A 19,224-nucleotide genomic window follows, 5' to 3' on the forward strand; every position below is an offset into this window, starting at 1 on the left:
TGAAATTTCTATTTTGATACAAAGATCAAAGATCTTTGATTTAGTTCAATGCAAAAAGAGGAGAAAAATTCTCTATTCAATATGAATGAATATTTTTCCTCTTCCATAACATCAATTCCTCATTTTTTTATTCAATTCAGCAAAAAGGGAGAAGAAAATTTAATTCAATAAGATGGAATCTTATTCCTCTTTCTACAAAGTCTATACAAAAATCAAAGATCTTTGATTCAGTTCAGCGAAAAGAGATAGAAATTCTGTATTCAGTATGAATGAAAATTTTTCCTCTTTCCATAACGTCTATACATCTATACAAAGATCAATATCTTTGATTCAGTTCAACGAAAAGAGGAGATAAAAATTCTATATTCAATATGAATGAAAATTTTTCCTCTTTCCGTAACGTCTATACATCTGTACAAAGATCAACATCTTTGATTCAGTTCAACGAAAAGAGGAGATAAAAATTCTATTCAAGAAGAAGGAATCTTATTCCTCTTTCTATAAAATCTATACAAAGATCAAAGATCTTTGATTTAGTTCAGCGAAAAGAGGAGATGAAAATTCTGTATTCAGTATGAATGAATATTTTTCCTCATTCCATAACATCTCTACAAAAATCAGATATCTCTGATTCGGTTCAACGGCAAGAGGAGATAAAAATTCTGTATTCAATACGAGGGAATCTTTTTCCTCTTTCTATAACGTCTAGATATCTCTACAAAGATCAATATCTTTGATTTAGTTCAAAGAATAGGGGGGGAAAAATTCTATAGTCACGAAGTAGAAATCTTTCTTCTTTCTATAAAACCTATACAAAGATTTTCTTCTTACTATAAAATCTATACAAAGATCAAACATCAAATATCTTTGATTCAGTTCAGCAAAAAGAAAGGAATCTTTTTCAAGATAAAATATCTTCGAGAGTCGTCAGTTCGACGAAAATAAAAAGAGAAAAATTATCCAGCTGCAACATTCTCCTTCAGAAACTTTCCCTTCATCTCGTCTTGAAAAAAAAAAAAAAAAGATGGAATCGAGGAATCCGGAGAAAAACAAAAAAAAAATGAAAAAAACCGTTAATAAATATCTCAGGCGTTGATTCCAAGGACTCTTGATTGCTATTAATTACAAGCGAGTTATTCCAGGATCTTCTTAAGAAGCTGGCAATTAGATCAGATGTTTTGTGCTCCAGCCCCCGTCGATGTAATTAGCCCGTTCATTTTTATTAATTTTTTTTTATTTCCACGTCTCTGGATTCTTGGTCGTCTTCAGGTGGTTCTTTCTGCTGAGTCTTGACAGAAAGCCCCTTGATACTCCAAAGGTCTTCGTAAATATCAGAGTTTTGGATATTCAGGTGGAAAAGAAGTAAGGAGGGGAGATCCTGCAGGGGGTTAGTGCCGTCAGTGCACCTCATGCAGTGCACTGTGGGCATTACTTAAGGTTCTTTGCGGAGTGCCTTCGGTCCCTGGCTGTAACCCCTTTCGTTCCTTTTACTGTACCTCCTTTCATATTCTCTTTCTTCCATCTTACTTTCCAGCCTCTCCAACAATTGGTTCATAGTGCAACTGCTTTGAGGTTTTCCTCCTGTTACACCTTTCAAACCTCTCGCTGTCAATTTCTGTTTCAGGGCTGAATGACCTCATAGGTCCCAGTACTTGCCTCTGGCCTAAATTCTATATTCAATTCAATTCAAGGAGAGATACAGACGCCATCTTTTCATGTGGAAATAGAGGCTCTTGCAATATTAAACATTTACGGGGCAAAATGGAATCAGCTTTTGAATGGTTAAAGGAAGGTTTAAAAACGAAAGCGAATCGGATGTAGAAATGGTCTTTTAGATAAGATCAAATTCCTTACGTCTTCTTTCGTAAGATTAAGATCCTTACGTCACTTCTTTCGTAAGATTAAAATCCTTACGCCTTCTTTCGTAAGATGAAAATCCTTACTTCTTCTTTCGCAAGACGAAAATTTTTACGTCTTCTTTCGTAAGATTAAAATTCTTACGTCCGTCTTCTTTCGTAAGATGAAAATCCTTATGTCTTCTTTCATAAGATGAAAATCCTTACGTCTTCTTTCGTAAGATGAAAATCCTTACGCCTTCTTTCATAAGACTAAAATTCTTACGTCTTCTTTCGTTAGATGAAAGTCTTACGTCTTCTTTCGTTAGATGAAAGTCTTACGTCTTCTTTCGTAAGATGAAAATCCTTACGCCTTCTTTCATAAGATTAAAATTCTTACGTCCTCTTTCGTTAGATGAAAGTCTTACTTCTTCTTTCGTAAGATGAAAATCCTTACGTCACGTCTTCTTTCGTAAGATGAAAGTCCTTAAGTCTTCTTAATCCTTACGCTTTAATTCGTAAGATGAAAGTCCTTACATCTTCCTTCGTAAGATTAAAATCCTTGCGTCTTAATTCGTAAGATGAAAGTCCTTACGTCTCCTTTCGTAAGTTGAAAATCCTCACTTCTTCTTCTTCTTCTTCCATTCCCGAAGGATATGTACTGCTCGATAACTCATTAAAATCATGATTTCCTTTCAACTTCATGAACATCAAAGTACAAGACAGTATTCATCTCGTGCAAAATTCACGCCTGAAATTCATCTTTGCTGACGAAGACATTAGAATATTTTAATGTCTTAAAATATCTGGCGGCATTTTAACGTTTCATTCCTGCTAACTGAAAAAAAAAATCGACACGAGAAGTTAAACTCGCTGCTTTATGGAAGGTGACAGAACGTTTACTTTTTTTATTTTATTTTATAAATCTCTGGGCAACAACAGAGAGAAGAAACGCAGCGAGAGAGTGTCCCCCTTCCCTGGATTGGCACGCTGTACCCTTCACGCCCCCTCCATTTGCGTAGCGGCCATGCCCAAAATAATCTTGGCACCTTTTAATATTTGCGGTGACATGTGAAACTGGCGCAGCCCTCTCGACTGGTGATTGATTGATAGGGAAGTCTCATGCCTGTGTATGGCGTCATGGGTTTTTGATCGGGCTCATAAGTGGACACTGACGGGTGGATTTTGAGGTAAAAAAAATTGTATGGTCCTAAATTACTACTTAGATTAATTTCTTAATCAATATTTAAGCAGTGGGAGATGCCCGTAAACAGTTCTATTTTATTATAAAGTTCCGAAGTGGTACTGCTCACATTAATTTATTAATTATTATTTAAGCAATGGGAGCTGCCTGTAAACAGGTATATTTTATTTTAAGGTTACGAAGTGGTCAGTACTGAATGTAGAGTTACTTTACTTACTTACAGTTAACTTTTCATGTCACAATCCACTGGAGGTGTTCTGTGGCACCCCAAATTCATTTTGCCCTAAAGACAAAGTTTCAGAGACACACCAAATTCATTTTGCCCTTCCGGAAATTGTCAAATCACAACACTCAGGAAATGAGGAAGTTTAGTATTTCCTTAAAATACTTGATATTTAAATTCCTCTTGATGATAAGTGGGACCTTATCGTACGATCTTGAAGCCTCGCTGGATTATAAAACTCAAAATATATGAAAGTCTTTGGGGTTTTTCCTGAAAGACGTCGTATTTTCAAGGCCTCCTGGTGTCAAGTGGGAGGTTATTGTGCGTACAATCCCAGGGCAGCATACTGGAAAGGCGTGCACGGAAGGATGTAACACCAACACAAACAAACATTGACCAAAACTCACGGGGAATCTTCAGTTCCTCGGGATTAAGAAATGGCGACCTTTGACATATGGAGGGACGCGTTATTCGGAAGCTAAGATGTTGTTACTCACGTCATGACCTATGACCTCTCTCTCTCTCTCTCTCTCTCTCTCTCTCTCTCTCTCTCTCTCTCTCTCTCTCTCAAAATCTTAATGTCTTTACTTACATTGTCTCGCTTACACTCCCTCTCATCATCTTGATAATGTTCCTTATTTTCACTATTGCTTATCCAGTCTCTCTCTCTCTCTCTCTCTCTCTCTCTCTCTCTCTCTCTCTCTCTCTCTCTCTCTCAAAATCTTAAGTTCTTTACTTACAGTTTCGTTTTCACTCCCTGTCATCTTGACAATGTTTCTCATTTTCACTATTACTTGTCTATTCTTTCTCTCTCTCTCTCTCTCTCCTTCAAAATCTTACGTTATTTACTTACACTGTCTCGCTTTCACTCCATGTCATCTTCTTGACAGTGTTCCTTATTTTCACTATTACTTGTCCATTCTCTCTCTCTCTCTCTCTCTCTCTCTCTCTCTCTCTCTCTCTCTCTCTCTCTCTCTCTCTCTGCAGGAAATGTCAAAGAGCGGCTGTTAAGAGGTGCGAGGTTTGTGAAAAGCTTTTCAGCGGCGGCGAGAAGGTCGCACGGCTTAGAATGACAGAGCCCTGGTCATCCTCTCTTTCTCCCTCTTTCTCTCCTCTTTCCCTCCTCCATTCTCTGCCTCTTCCCATCATCAATTATTCACGAGATCGATCCCGTGCGGGCGAGGTTGTCCTTCGGGAGACGTGAGTCGTAGTCAAGGTTAGCAGTCGTCAGTGGACGGTCATTATTGTGTTGACAATGCAGTTCTCTCTCTCTCTCTCTCTCTCTCTCTCTCTCTCTCTCTACTCTAGAAGGTGTCTTAGATATAGGGAAGAAACTGGCCTGTTATCTACGCCTAGTGTTCCATTTTCCGTGTGGTACATATTTGCATATTATATATATATATATATATATATATATATAAATATAAATATATATACATATATATATAGTATATACATATATATATATATATATAAATATATATACATATATATATATATAATATATATATATATATATATATATATATATATATATATATAGTATATACATATATATATATATATATATATATATATATATATATATATATATATATATATATATATATATATATATATATATATATATATATAAATATATATATATATATATATATAAATATAAATATAAATATATATATATATATATATATATATATATATATATATAATATATATATATATATATATATATATATATATATATATATATATATATATATATATATATATATATATATATATATATATATATATTATATCCTTTAGTAGGCTGGGCATTGACGTAATGCTTCAGTGGTCAGCAGTTCAAAGCCCCAAGGACAGAGGTTATTATAAACGCACACCCACATATATATATATATATATATATATATATATATATATATATATATATATATATATATATATATATATATGACTTTTATCACATCACCGTGATTCACACCCCACAGGCATATATATATATATATATATATATATATATATATATATATATATATATATATATATATATATATATGTATATGACTTTTTATCACATCACCGTGATTCATATACAAGCATTAAGCTACAAACGTCCTTTGATATCTAATTCGCTCTACACGTCACTGTAGTCCTGAATTCTTGTCTTTCGTTGGCTAGAGCCCACGGGACGACGAACTTATCAACTAAAAAATTCCCCTTCAGTAACATATAAGAAAATATATTATTTCCGAGGTAGAGCGAATTGGATATTAAAGGACGTTTGTAGTATAATATTCGCAAGGTTTTCCGACCTATGAAATAAGGTAGAGACCACCTTATTCATTTCTACTCTCACCAGCACAGCTGTGAAATTATCTCCTTAACTGGACATCAGCCATTCAGATTCATATTAATGCAAGCTATCAAGATTCATATTGATTTAAGTAAAATGAGTCGGTTCTCAAACCCTAACTGAAAGTCATAATTCGTACTCGATCTGACATATTAAGTCAAATTCTAAGATCTAATTCAATTGCTAGATCAAAAATTTGGTCAGATCTACCCAGTACCGGTGGAACTATTCTACATGTATTCAATAGCTCTCTCTCTCTCTCTGTCTCTCTGAAGTTGTCTCCAATACATTACCTTTGATCTTTGTCACATTATTCGATGGAACTATGCTATATGTATTCAGCAGCTCTCTCTCTCTCTCTCTCTCTCTCTCTTGATACATTACCTTTGATCTGTCACATTTATTCGATGGAACTATGCTATGTGTATTGAACAGCTCTCTCTCTCTCTCTCTCTCTCTCTCTCTCTCTCTCTCTCTCTCTCTCTCTCTCTCTCTCTCATTAAGACTGCCTTCCACTTCCATACATTACCTTTGTTCACTGTCACGTTTATATGATGAAGGGACTGGTCAAAATATATGCAACAACTCTCTCTCTCTCTCTCTCTCTCTCTCTCTCTCTCTCTCTCTCTCTCTCTCTCTCTCTCTCTCTCTCGCTAGTGCCGTCTCCAATATCTTACCTTTGTTCTCTGTCACACTTGTTGCCCGCAATGACCATGGGCACCCTGAGGGCTCCTCTCTTCTTCCGACTGCCCGTCGAACTGGCTGAAGCCGACTGCTTGGTCTCCAGTATCTGCTCCCGAAGGCGCATGACCTCCTGCCACGAGTCTCTCGAGTCCCAGGAGAAGACCAGGACGAATAGGTCACCTGGATGGGGGCAAGGGAAATTCAGATACTGTTTGTTAAAGGTCATTAAGGGTCACTAACCCCTGATGCAGGCCTAAGCAAGTTTGTCAAGATATAGGACTAACTGAGGTTGCTCGAGGTCTGAGGGACCTCTCTCTAACCTCTGGAGTGTCTTGATTTTATGTTGTGTTTTGTTTTTGGCAGATATAGGCCTAAGTGAGTCCTAAAGGTACTTGTTTCGTCTTTCATGCATGAAAAGGCAAAGGCACAAGTTTGGTCTTTCATGCATGAAAAGGCAAAGGCACAAGTTTGGTCTTTCATGCATGAAAAGGCAAAGGCACAAGTTTGTAAAGACCAAATCAAACTGAATTGTTTATTTAACTTAATTCATAAAAGGCAGCACAAGTTTGTAGAGACTAAGTCAACGAGAAATGTTTATTCAACTTAATTTTTCTTTGTTTGAAAGCTATAAACAACACCTACTGACTAAAGCCCCGGTTACACTAGGTCTACGTTCAGCTCTTAGTCACCAGTAGCTTCCTGACGACTAAGTCGGTCGCCTAGAGCAATTCGGTGCAGGATCGAACTCATCCTTGAGACCAAAACTGTCGTAAGGAGGCCCGCGACCTTTGATAACCCCCAACGACCCTTAGTGAGGTTATCGCAAGCCTAGTAGCTTAAGGAGCCCCAAACAAAGCTGGTTATCTTCATTGTCAGTCTAAAGTCCTAAACAAAGCGTTTTGTTTGTGGGAAGCCACGAAATAAACAAGCTTTGAGAAGTCCTATGCTTCTTCTCCTTCTTCTTCTTCTTCTTCTTCTTCTTAGATTTACCTGTGAGAAAGGACAGCCTCCTCATGGCGGGGAAGGGATGATTTCCCGAGGTGTCTAGGATGTCTAGCTGGTAAACGTCCCCCCGTATCCTGTACAGTTTCCTGTGGAAGTCCTCTATGGTCGGCGTATACGTGTCCTCAAACTTGTTGGTCAGGAATCTGTGGAAAAAAAAAGATTAATTAAAAGGATATTGAACCTACTAGTCAGGAATCTGTGGAAAAAAAAGATTAATTGAAAGGATATTGAACTTACTGGTCAGGACTCTGTGGAAACAGCATTAAAGTATTTTTTTCGTTTGCAAATTGAAACAAGTGAAAAATGCGCCGAAGTTTCTTCGGCGCAATCGAGTTTTCTGTACTTCCGCTACAGCTTTTAATCAAGGCCACTGAAAATAGATCTATCTTTCTGTGGTCTCGGTATAATGCTGTATGAGCCCCCGCCCATGAAACTTCAACCACGGCCCGGTGGTGGCTTATCCTATATCGTTGCCAGAAGAACGATTATGGCTAACTTTAACTGTAAATAAAATAAAAACTACTGGGGCTAGAGGGCTGCAATTTGGTATGTTTGATGATTGGAGGGGGGATGATCAACATACCAATTTGCAGCCCTCTAGCCTTAGTAGTTTTTTTTAAAGATCTGAGGGCGGACAGAATAAAGTACGGACGGAGAGACAAAACCGGCACAATAGTTATCTTTTACAGATAGCTAATGAAAAGTGTTTATAAAGAGACTTAAGTCATTGCAGACAATTCCAGTATCCACTGGCTGAATGTATGACCGTATCTTAAAATCTTACTGATGAAACACTCGGATACCGTATTATGATACATAGGAATTTTTCGCAAAGTAGTTATTCATACATGTCCCTCAGTCATTCAGTCAAAAATTCTAAAAAAAAAAAAATTACATATGATATGAATTTTTCACAAAAAAAAAAATACGAACAAGGTTTAATCGCACAAAATTCACGAAGAGTTCATGTGGCATTAGTGACCGTGACTCTTGCGACGCCGCTTTTTAGAATTCGCTAGGGTTAATCCCATCATAACTAGCCAACATTAAGGTAAAAAAGTAGAACATCGACTCTAATTATTCAGCTCTACCGTCATTTTATTTTAGAGCAACAAAAGCAGGTCGAACCGCGGAACGTGGGGAAAGCGAGCAAGTCTCCGTGCATACCAAGTAGCTTTCCATAGCTCTCTAAAATGGAAAGCTATAGAAAGCGCCCCCCACCTCGGTATTCAAGTTGGATCAAACTTTGGTCAGGCGGCGGCTAATCAGTTAATGGATGTACTCTCCAGTTTCGGTAATCTCTTCGTTTTCAGACCTCGGGGATTCCATATGTCGGCCGTTACATTCTGCATTCGTTTACAGTTCCTGTAAGCGATTACATTCTGTATTTTTTAAGTACAGTTCCTGTACGCTGTTACATTATGTATTCATTTATAGATCCTGTGAGTAATTACATTCTGTATTTACCTGTAGTTCCTGTGCGCGATTACATTCTGTATTTTTTATTTATAGTTCCTGTACGCGATTAGACTCTGTATTCGTTTATAGTTCCTGTAAGCGATTACATTCTGTATTTTTTGTTTATGGTTCCTGTACGCTGTTACATTATGTATTCATTTAAAGTTCCTGTGAGTAATTACATTCTGTATTTACTTGTAGTTCCTGTGCGCGATTACATTATGTATCTTTTATTTATAGTTCCTGTACGCGATTACATTCTGTATCTTTTATTTATTGTTCCTGTACGCGATTACATTATGTATTTGTTTATAGTTAATGTAATCGATTACATTCTGCATTTTTTATTTATAGTTCTTATGCGCGATTACATTCTGTATTTATTTATAGTTCCCGTAAGCGATTACATTATGTGTTCACTTATAGTTCCTGTACGCGATTAGATTTTTTATTTATTTATAGTTCATGAGCGCGATTACATTCTGCATTCATTCATAGCTCCTGTAAGTAATTACATTCTTTATATACTTATAGTTCCTGTGCGCAATTACATTATGAATTTTTTATTTTTAGTTCCTGTACATGATTACATTTCGTATTTAATTATAGTTCCGGTACCCGATTACATTCTGTATTCATTTATAGCTCCTGTATGAGATTACTTTTTGCATTTATTTGTAGATCCTATATGCGATTGCATTCTGTGTTCACTTATACTGTAGTTCCTGCACGCGATTACATTCTGTATTTACATATAGCTTCTGTATGTAATTACCTTCTGTACTTATTTATAATTCCTATAAGTGATTACATTCTGTATTCATTCATAGTTCCTGTACGCGATTACATTTTGTATTTATTTATAGTTCTTGTACATGATTACATTCTCAATCCATTTATTTATCAATCTGTTAAATTATCTTTTCTTTTTTAATAAGTGATCTCATCTTTCTGTATTCCCATGACATTCTGTTACTTCTTTCAAATGAACACCATAATATTCTTTGGAAGCTTGAAGAATTTCAAGTCAATGGGCCCTTGTGGTAGGGTATAATAATAATAATAATAATAATAATAATAATAATAATAATAATAATAATAATAATAATAATAATAATAAAACAAAGGAAGGAGACCCTCTTTGAGGCAATTTTGTTGAATAAAATGGCTGTATTTTGCGAATTGATTTTATACTGAGTTTTGTCAATTCTTCTAATAATTCGCTTTTTCTGCACATCAATATTTTTTAGTCAATAATTGTCTAATGTTCATATTTCGATAGTCCACCACCGCGAAATATGAACATTTGGCAATTATTGACTAATACTGATATGCAGAAAAAGCGAATTATTAGAAGTCAGAAAGCACAGTATAAATTCAATTCGCAACATGCAGTCATTTTATTCAACATAATAATAAAAAAAAAATAATAAATAATAATATTAATAGCAAAAGTAATTCTGCATTTACTTACAGTTCCTGTCAGCGGTTACGTTCTGTATTTAATCATGGTTCCTCTTCATGGTAAGTCACTCTACCGCAATAGTCGCTAATGAACACGTGGCTCTAATAAGCGAGGCTAATGCGACTCCGAGCTGGGAAAGTGGGAGAATCAGACAGAGTAATACGGGATTCTGACCCAACTCCAAAAGCCGTCTTTCGAACTGCTCTCTGTTGAAAGTGATCAGCCGGGAAGGGAAATTGGGTACTTGAAAAACAAGTAAAGTATGCGCCGAAGTTTCATCGGCGCAATCGAGTTCTCTATACATCTTATAATCAAGGACACCGAAAACAGATCTATCTTTCTGTGGTCTCGGTATAAGGCTGTATGAGTCGCGGCCCATGAAACTCTAACCATGGCCCGGTGGTGGCCTGGCCTATAGCGTTGCCAGACGCACGATCATTGCTAACTTTATCCTTAAATAAAATAAAAACTACTGAGGCTAGAGAGCTGCAATTTGGTATGTTTGATGATTGGAGGGTGGATGATCGACTTACAAATTTGCAGCCCTCTAGCCTCAGTAGCTTTTATGATCTGAGGGCGGACGGGAAAAGTGTGGGCGGAAAGACAAAGCCGGCACAATAGTTTTCTTTTCAGAAAACTAAAAAACAATTTGGAGATCAAATATGTTCAGAAGCACATACAGATACAGTTTCGGTGTGGAGACACTGAAGAGGTAGAGTTACGCTCCGAAAGTGTATGTGCTCTTGAATATAAAAGTTCCTCATTGGAGAGGTGGGTAGAGCTCTCGCTAGCACGCTGTTGGCCCAGCGTTCGACTCTCCGACCGGCCAACGAAGAATTAGAGGAATTTATTTCTGGTGATAGAAATTCATTTCTCACATAATGTGGTTCGGATTCCACAATGAGCTGTAAGTTCCGTTGCTAGGTAACCAATTGGTTCTTAGCCACGTAAAATAAGTCTAATCCTTCGGGCCAGCCCTATGAGAGCTGTTAATCAGCTAAGTGGTCTGGTTAAACTAAGGTATACTTAATTATTCCACAAAGAAAACCACAAATTGGAGAACAAATATATTCAGGACCACATATTATACAGTTCGGGAGCATCATGCTCCTCTTCAGTGTGGAGACAGTGGGTTTTGGTGTCTCCACACTGAAGAGGGAGCATGACGCTCCGGAACTGTATGTGGATTTCTTATATCTATTCGTTCTCCAATTTGTGGTTTTAGTTTTCTGTAAAGGAAGACTATTTTGCTGGCTTTGTCTGCCCGTCCGCACTTTTTCTGATCCCGCTTTTTCTGTCAGCCCCCAGATCCTAAAAACTACTGAGGCTAGAGGGCTGCAAATTGGTATGTTGATCATCCACCCTCCAATCATCAAACATCCCAAATTGGTGCCCTCTAGCCTCAGTAGTTTTTATTTTGTTTAAGGTTAAAGTTAGCCGTAATCGTGCTTCTGGCAACGATTAGCCACCACCGCGCCGTCGTTAAATTTTCACGGGCCGCGGTTCATACAGCATAATACCGGGACCACCGAAAGATAGATCTATTTTCGGTGGCCTTGATTATACGCTGTAGCGACTGTACAGAAAACTTGTTTCAAACGTCGATACTGATTTGTCATCATATTCTCTGGATTACCTGAACCCGTAGGGGTTAGCGTCGTCACTGCACCTCATGCAGTGAACTGTAGGCATTACTTAAGGTTCTTTGCAGCGTGAATTCGGCCCCTAGCTGCAACCCCTTTCCTTCCTTTTACTGCATCTCCTGTCATATTCTCTTTCTTCCATTTTACTTTCCACCCTCTCCTAGCAATTGATTCATTGCAACTGCGAGTTTCTCCTCTTGTTACCCCTTTCAAACCTTTTACTGTCAATTTCCGTTCCAGCGCTGAATGACCTCATAGGTCCCAGTAAGTTAAGTTCTATATTCAATTCAATCCAATCAATCGGCTGGAAAGAATAAAAGCGTTTCTGAAAATTTGGGGAAAAATCTCGAACGTCTGGGCTTTCGTCACGGAAGATAATTAATAATTCTTTTGGCAAGAGCTCGACGACGAACGAGACATTCAGTCGGGAAAAGAAAGTTCGTCAGCCTGCCTGAGATTTCAGAGCGAGCAAACACTCGCAGCGAGCAGCGAAGGTGTGAGTCAATGAGTCAACGTGAGTCGAGAATTCGTAATCCCTTCGTTTCGTCTGGGTCAAGAGATCTTCTTCTTCTTGCTCTTCAATTTGCGATTTCGAAATCAAGGTTTTATTAAGCTTCTGGTCCTGGGGGCTTGTGGGAGCGGGGGGCAAGGTGGGGGGAGATCTGGATGGTGTGGGAGGTGGTCTGCAACGTCTCGAAAAACGACAGAAGATTCGCCTGTCAGAAATAATGCCTGTTGGTAATGACGTCAATAAGATTACAGCCAGTCGATGGTACTTGGTGTTGACGTCACCGAATTGACTACTTCAAGAAGTGCTTGTCACTCCTATGGCTTTAAATATCAACAGTATTTATCAGCAGATAATTGGCTACATTAGGATAGCCTTTGTGGTGAATTATCATTGAAAAGGACAAACAGTTTCTCGTATAGTTACCGCACCTAACAGCGCATATGTAGTTATCTTCTTCCCGGCTTGTTTGCAATTGTTTTTATTCTTGAAGACCACTATATATATATATATATATATATATATATATATATATATATATATATATATATATATATATATATATATATATATATATATATATATATATATATATATATATATATATATATATATATATATATATATATATATATATATATATATATATATATATATATGTAGTTATCTTCTTCCCGGCTTGTTTGCAATTGTTTTTATTCATGAAGACCACTATACATACATACATACATACATACATACATACATACATACATACATACATATATATATATATATATATATATATATATATATATATATATATATATATATATATATATATTTAATTAGCTATAATTGTTAAACACACACATATGTGTATATATATGTGTGTTTTCAGAAAGCGGAACAGCTAACTTGCTATGTATTTATATTTTCTACATGTTTTAATTCCGAGAATTGGCTGCGTTGCAAATAGATTACCATCATCTTTAGCCTACGAATAGCAATTCCTTGCTTTCAAGGATGTGTCTGGGTTTAAATAGCAATAAATAACGATAAATAACAGTAAATGGCACCTACTGTTGTAGTTTTCGTCCCAGACAGCAGTTCCAAAAACTGGCAACGAAATTCTGCTAGATTTTGGGGGCAGTTCTGGCGTAACTCGAGACCGCCTCCTCGTCTTCGCGTTCCAAACCCTTTCCAACATTATATCAGCCCTCTTTGCAACGGGATCCGAGCGTCATTTGTTTTAGCAAGAACTTCGCTTTCTGGAGGATCAAAATGCGCCTGTTTTGCAGCGTCAATTTAGTCCCCAACACCGCTCGCCTTACCACGGAATAATGGATGATGGGAAAATGGGGAATAAATGGAGAAGCCGGGAGTATGTATACCATACATACTTCCGGGACAACCAGTTTGAGAATTGGGTTTTTTCCTAGATGGTGACCCCTAAGAGTTTTAGGGGGTCGTTATCTAGGACTAATATATCTTTGGGGTCGTTATCTTTATGATATTTAGTCTTTTGTTTATGTCTTTACGGTAATCCCCAGCGGGCTTGTACTAAACACGCTGCAAAGGTGGATACACGCCGGGTTAAAACCCGTGGGGGTCACTATCTAGGAAGGATCCGAGAATTGCAAGCAGCCAACTGAACTTTCTCACGTATTGTAATTTAGTTTTTTTTTTTTAGTCCTGAACCTTGAACGTATTAAGTATGATCTACTTCTTCAAATGCTGCATCGAGAATCGAAAAATAAGTGTCAATCTTTTTTCGATTCTCGTAGCAGTATTTTAAGAAGATGGTCACTCTTTTCTCAATTCTCGAGGCAGTATTTGAAGGAAAACACTTTTTTTCTCGATTCTCGAAGCAGTATTTAAATAGGATAACTTCTTTTCTCGATTCTCGATTCAGTATTTGAAGAAAAACACTTTTTCTCGATTCTCGAAGCAGTATTTAAATAGGATAACTTCTTTTCTCGATTCTCGATGCAGCATTTGAAGAAAAACACTTTTTTTCTCGATTCTCGAAGCAGTATTTAAAGAGGATAACTTCTTTTCTCGATTCTTGATGCAGCATTTGAAGAAAACACTTTTTTCTCGATTGTCGATGCAGTATTTTAAGAAGAAGGTCACTTCTTTTCTCGATTCTTGACGCAGCATTTGAAGGAGTTACTTCTTTTCTCGATTCTTGACGCAGCATTTGAAGGAGATACTTCTTTTCTCGATTCTCGATGCAGTATTTTAAGAAGAAGGTCACTTCTTTTCTCGATTCTCGACGCAGCATTTGAAAAGATAACTTCTTTTCTCGATTCTTGACGCAGCATTTGAAGAAAACACTTCTTTTCTCGATTCTCGACGCAGCATTTAAAAAAGATAACTTCTTTTTCTCGATTCTCGATGCAGTATTTTAAAAAAACACTTTTCTCTCGATTCTCGATGCAGTATTTTAAAAGGATAACTTATTCTCTCGATTCTCGATGCAGTATTTTAAGAAAAGATACTTCTTTTCTCGATTCTCGATGCAGTATTTTAAAAAGGTCACTTATTCTCTCGATTCTCGATGCAGTATTTTAAGAAGGTCACTTATTCTCTCGATTCTCGATGCAGTATTTTAAGAAGAAGAAACTTCTTTTCTTGATTCTCGATGCAGCATTTTGAAAAGGTCACTTATTCTCTCGATTCTCGATGCAGTATTTTAAGAAGGTCACTTATTCTCTCGATTCTCGATGCAGTATTTTAAGAAGAAGATACTTCTTTTCTCGATTCTCGATGCAGCATTTTAAAAAGGTCACTTATTCTGTCGATTCTCGATGCAGTATTTGAAGAAAAACATTTTTTCTCGATTCTCGAAGCAGTATTTTAAGAAGAAGCCTACTACTCTCGATTCTCGATGCAGTTTTTAAAGAAAGTCACCTCTTTTCTCGAATCTCGATGCAGCGTTTGAAGAAGAAGAAGAAGAAGAAGAAGAAGAAGAAGAAGAAGAAGAAGAAGAAAAGAAAACTTATTATGTTCAAGGTTCAGGACGAAAAACTGAATTACAAAACATGAGTCAGTTTATTCGGGTGCTTGTAATTCTCACAAACTGATTGCCAAGAACGGTGCTTATATAATTTCGATTTCTTGTCTTATTCCCCATTTTCGTATCCGTTCGTGCGTTATTTCTCCCACGCACGGGCTTTATTCAATATCTCTCCTACCCCCGTGCTTTCACTCCATTGGCCAATTATCGAGGACCTTGATTTAATCAACGAATTATGCTGCCTCAGTCATGCAAGAGTTTCCGAGGATGCTTCCCCCTCTCTCTCCTGTCTCTCTCTGTCTCTGTCTCTCTCTCTCTCTCTCTCTCTCTCTCTCTCTCTCTCTCTCTCTCTCTCAGTCCAAATGTGCTATTTTTCTTCTCTCCCTTCCCCTTTCTCTTTCTTCAATTTCAGGATCATCATCATCTCTCTCTCTCTCTCTCTCTCTCTCTCTCTCTCTCTCTCTCTCTCTCTCTCTCTCTCTCTCTGAGTCCTAATGTACTATTTTTTTCTTCTCTCCCCCTTGCTTCGATTTCAAAATCATATTTCTCTCTCTCTCTCTCTCTCTCCTTCCAGACAGCGAAGCAGAGCTCCGAGAAACCACTTGGCGACAACTAAGAGGATTATTTTCAAATGCGAAATGGTAATTATATTCTGTTGATGCGGCCTCAGCTGGTACAGACGCACTTGTGAACACATCGCTGCTTCTGTTTATATAAAGGCGTTTGAGACGCGCATGCGCGTTGCTGCGTTGATGTGCTCGTGTGTGTGTGTGTGTGTTTGCGCGAATGTCTTTCTATAGAAGATTCTCGAAATCATGCCCGAAAAAGAAGCAAAAAATCCAGAAAGTGTCAAAAATATTCATACATCAGTTTATTGCCATAGTTCACCTCTCAAAATTGAACTGACAGATAGTCAATTTTTTCAAGGTAATAAGATTAGCATGGTTAGGTCTGACCTTTTGAAAACTTTGTTATCGATTTACACGGTCATAAAGCGACTCACTTTCATGATCCTGTCAGTTTTAAAAGCATTGCCTTTAGCCTTTGCTCGAGTCATATTCCCAAAAATATTTCCAGGCTTTCAAATTGTTTGCTTTGCTTTTGCTTTGCGTCTGTTTCTTTGCTTGCTTGCTCATTGCCTTCTGGGTACTAGCTGTCAGTTCTATAAGCCTTGCCTTTAGACTTTGCTCGAGTCATATTCCCAAAAATATTTCCAAGCTTTCCAATTGTTTGCTTTGCCTTTGCTTTTCGTCTGTTTCTGTGCTTGCTTGCTCTTTGCCTTCTGGGGACTCGCATTCCCCTTAAATACAAGTTGAATCCACCCATTAAAAGAAAGAAGGAGCATTTCACGACCAGGGTCCTCAAACTCAGACGCCAAAGAAATTCTGAGTCTCGGAACTCCAGACAGTAGTAATCCATCTTCTCGCGTTTCGGCGTTTTTTTTTTTGGGGGGGGGGGATCCGGACTTACTTACCTTCTGCAGTGCCTTCTGCAGGTAAAAGGAGCAACGAAAGACGAAAGATTGATGTCTAGTCTCGTTATCTCAGGCACTGCCGTCTATTTTTTCTTCTAGTTTTCTGTAAAGGAAAACTCTTGAGTTGGTTTTGTCTGTCCGTCCGCACTTTTTCTGTCCGCCCTCAGATCTTGAAAACTACTGAGGCTAGAGGGCTGCAAATTGCTATGTTGATCATCCACCCTCCAGTCATCAAACATACCAAATTGCAGTCCTCTAGCCTCAGTAGTCTTTTTTTTTTTAAATTTAAGGTTAAAGTTAGCCATAATCGTGCATCTGGCAGTGATATAGGACAGGCCACCACCGGCCCGTGGTTATAGATCTATTTTCGGTGGCCTTGATTATAAGCTGTACAGAAACTCGATTGCGCTGAAGAAACTTCGGCGCATATTTTACTTGTTTTTAATAATTTATTTATTTTTTTTTTTGGTTGGTGGGGATGTAAACAATGCTGTGTACCCAATTTTTCAGTTTTTGTCGTCAAGTTTCGAGACGTCGAGATGACCGCAGAAATTATACGAATTTATTTGTCATCACACATACATTATATCATCGTCAATCTATCTCCCCGTCTTGACCCAAATTGATTTATTATTTCGTTTTACCTGAGACTCAGGTGTCATCGTTCCTTGATTGCGTTGTTACCTGCTCCTTGTTACCTGTTACTTGTAGGTTTCTTCACCTCCGTCATTTATTAAATGGCAACGTGATGCAACTTTATTATTTGATAAGTAGTCCTGAAATTCATGAATAGTTCTCATTCAGTTCTGACTTAGAGTGCAATCTTTTGAGGGCGAATTAATTGTATTACTCTCTCTCTCTCTCTCTCTCTCTCTCTCTCTCTCTCTCTCTCTCTCTCTCTCTCTCTCTCTCTCTCTCTGCTAATTTAATTAGTATTTAGCCCAGTAAGAACAAACATCAGTTTTTTCCATGTAAGTGTCTCGGTGAAATTACCCTGAAAATCTCTCTCTCTCTCTCTCTCTCTCTCTCTCTCTCTCTCTCTCTCTCTCTCTAGTCATTTAGCCAAGTAAGAACAAACATCAATTCATTCTCGTGAGCATCTCGGTGAAATCACCCTGAAAATCTGGTAATTTATGTAGTATTTAGCCCAGTAAGAACAAACACTGATTTATTCTATGTAATCATCTCAGTGAAATTACCTGAAAATCTCTCTCTCTCTCTCTCTCTCTCTCTCTCTCTCTCTCTCTCTCTCTCTCTCGTAATTTATTTAGTATTTAGCCCAATAAGAACAAACACCAATTTATTCTATGTAAGCATCTCAGTAAAATTACCCTGGAAATCTCTCTCTCTCTCTCTCTCTCTCTCTCTCTCTCTCTCTCTCTCTCTCTCTCTCTCTCTCTCTCTCTCTCTCTCTCTCTGCTAATTTATTTAGTATTTAGCCCAATTAGAACAAACACCAGTTTATTCTATATGATCATCTCAGTGAAATTACCCTGAAAATCTCTCTCTCTCTCTCTCTCTCTCTCTCTCTCTCTCTCTCTCTCTCTCTCTCTCTCTCACGAAACCTTGGCGGTGCGAGAGAGACAAAAACCTGCAGCGCTCTTCATAGCCGTCTCACTCACTTCACCTGATAGGTGAGTCACGGTGAGGAATCACAGTGAGTCAATTAATGAAGGAAGAAATAAGGTCGCCATGCCGGACAAGACAGGATTTATTAGGTGGGGAATAGCAAGTCGTTCTTTTGTGATGTTTGTGAATGGCGAACGTCTTTTAGTTTTCTGTAAAAGAAAACTGTTGTGCCGGCTTTGTCTGTCCGTCCGCACTTTATTCTGTCCGGACATTTTTCTGTCCGCACATTTCCTTTCCGCCCTCAGGTCTCAAAAACTACTGCGGCTAGAGCGCTGCAAATTGGCATGTTGATCATCCACCCTCCAGTCATCAAACATACCAAATTGCAGCCCTCTAACCTCAGTAGTTTTTATTCTATTTAAGGTTAAATTTAGCCATGATCGTGCTTCTGGCAACGGTATGAGACAGGCCACCACCGGCCCGTGGTTAAAGTTTCACGGACCGCGGTTCATACAGCATTATACCGAGACCACCGAAAGATAGATCTATTTTCGGTGGCCTTGATTATGCGCTGTAGCAGCTGTACAGAAAACTCCATTGTTTTGCTTGTTTCCTTGTGCAATGACGAGACGTAATTATGACGCGAATAGTTGCCAAGGCAGCTAAAAAGAACTCTGTTATTACTGATTGATCAGTAAGATAGCAAATGTGATTCGAATGCAGATGAAATGGGGTTATATCAGACTGCAACGAATGGAAGGGCAAGTCGCGATTACCGAATAATAAAAAAAATTCC

General features: G+C 37.8%; 1 protein-coding gene across 1 annotated transcript in view; it reads right to left on the reverse strand.

Annotated features, from left to right (window-relative positions):
- LOC136826680 (GTP-binding protein Rhes) overlaps window positions 1–19,224 on the reverse strand; it is a 145,976-nt gene that overhangs the window by 18,537 nt on the left and 108,215 nt on the right. The window contains exons 3-4 of the mRNA XM_067084044.1: window positions 7,296–7,453; window positions 6,299–6,485 (exon numbers count right to left, since the gene is read on the reverse strand). Coding sequence (XP_066940145.1) covers window positions 6,299–6,485; window positions 7,296–7,453 — 345 coding nt within the window. The remainder of the gene's footprint in view (window positions 1–6,298; window positions 6,486–7,295; window positions 7,454–19,224) is intronic.

Source organism: Macrobrachium rosenbergii, chromosome 41 (assembly GCF_040412425.1).
Source record: "Macrobrachium rosenbergii isolate ZJJX-2024 chromosome 41, ASM4041242v1, whole genome shotgun sequence".
NCBI classification, from domain to species: Eukaryota; Metazoa; Arthropoda; class Malacostraca; order Decapoda; family Palaemonidae; genus Macrobrachium; species Macrobrachium rosenbergii.